Raw genomic sequence first — 907 nt, 5'->3', positions numbered from 1 at the left:
TCCCCCAACCTCCTGTTGATGATCACAGAGACTTTCCTCTTGAAAATTCTGTTGAAGTAGTACACGAGTTCGCGCGAAGTATATCCCTTATTCATGATAATATATAAAGCATCAGAAGGACCCATAGAAAAAGCACTCTTAACAGCAGACATATTCCTAATTACTTGGTCGTAGAGTTGGTGGCAGGTTCTCTCAAGGTCTTTCCCCATCCAAATCATCGCCTCGTCAAAGGCCTTTCTCCGGATAATCTCAGCCTCTTCGAACGTAGCCTCTGGGCATGCAGGAACAAGACTCTTCACCATATCATCGAGTGTTCTCAGGTTGTACGCTGACTTCTCTGCAATCTCCACCCCATTATCGTGGGCATCCACAGAGACAAAGTATACTCTGTACAGAATATCTTTGTACACTTTCATCTCGGACTCACTCTCTGTGTGTATCCCAATAGCAGAGAGAAACTCTTTCCCGAAGTATTTGAAGATAAGCCCGGAACTGCTCAGTTTTATCGCGTAGTCCTCGCTGTATGTCTCGTGGAATCCTCTCTGATGGTGGTCGAACCTTCTTCTCTCCACGCAGAAGGTATCCCCCACATCGACGACAATATCCCCGGAGGCAATTACTCCGTGGTCTCTGCTGCGGGTTATTTTGGCGTTCGGATATATCTTCTTGAGCATGTAGCAGGATATTACGTCGTCCAAGTGAAAGGGCCCATTGTGTGTGATGATGTGCGGGCTGTTATTTTCGTAGCTTCTTGATTCCATGAAAGGCAAAAAATAAAGTGCATTTATGCAGAGTCCCATATAAATATCAGAGAAATAAACGATCTTCTGCTGATATATTGCAAAAATAGAGAAAAAAACAAAAGAAACAGGCAGTAAGTAAGCAATGGATAGCAAATAGTATGCTA

The 907-nt window shown here is 43.8% G+C and overlaps 1 protein-coding gene across 1 annotated transcript; it reads right to left on the bottom strand.

Moving 5' to 3' along the window:
- On the bottom strand, positions 1–761 carry NEMAJ01_2403 (uncharacterized protein; the record flags this gene model as incomplete). The annotated part of the gene is made up of 1 exon (XM_047916239.1): positions 1–761. A coding segment is annotated over one exon (761 nt), but the record flags the coding sequence as incomplete, so codon positions are not given.
- Between the last annotated feature and the right edge of the window lie 146 nt (positions 762–907).

The sequence above is a fragment of the Nematocida major genome (genome assembly GCF_021653875.1).
Source record: "Nematocida major strain JUm2507 chromosome Unknown 2154, whole genome shotgun sequence".
Lineage (NCBI taxonomy): Eukaryota > Fungi > Microsporidia > Nematocida > Nematocida major.
Note: the sequence above shows the minus strand (reverse complement) of the source record. Positions and strands in the feature narration are given on the sequence as shown.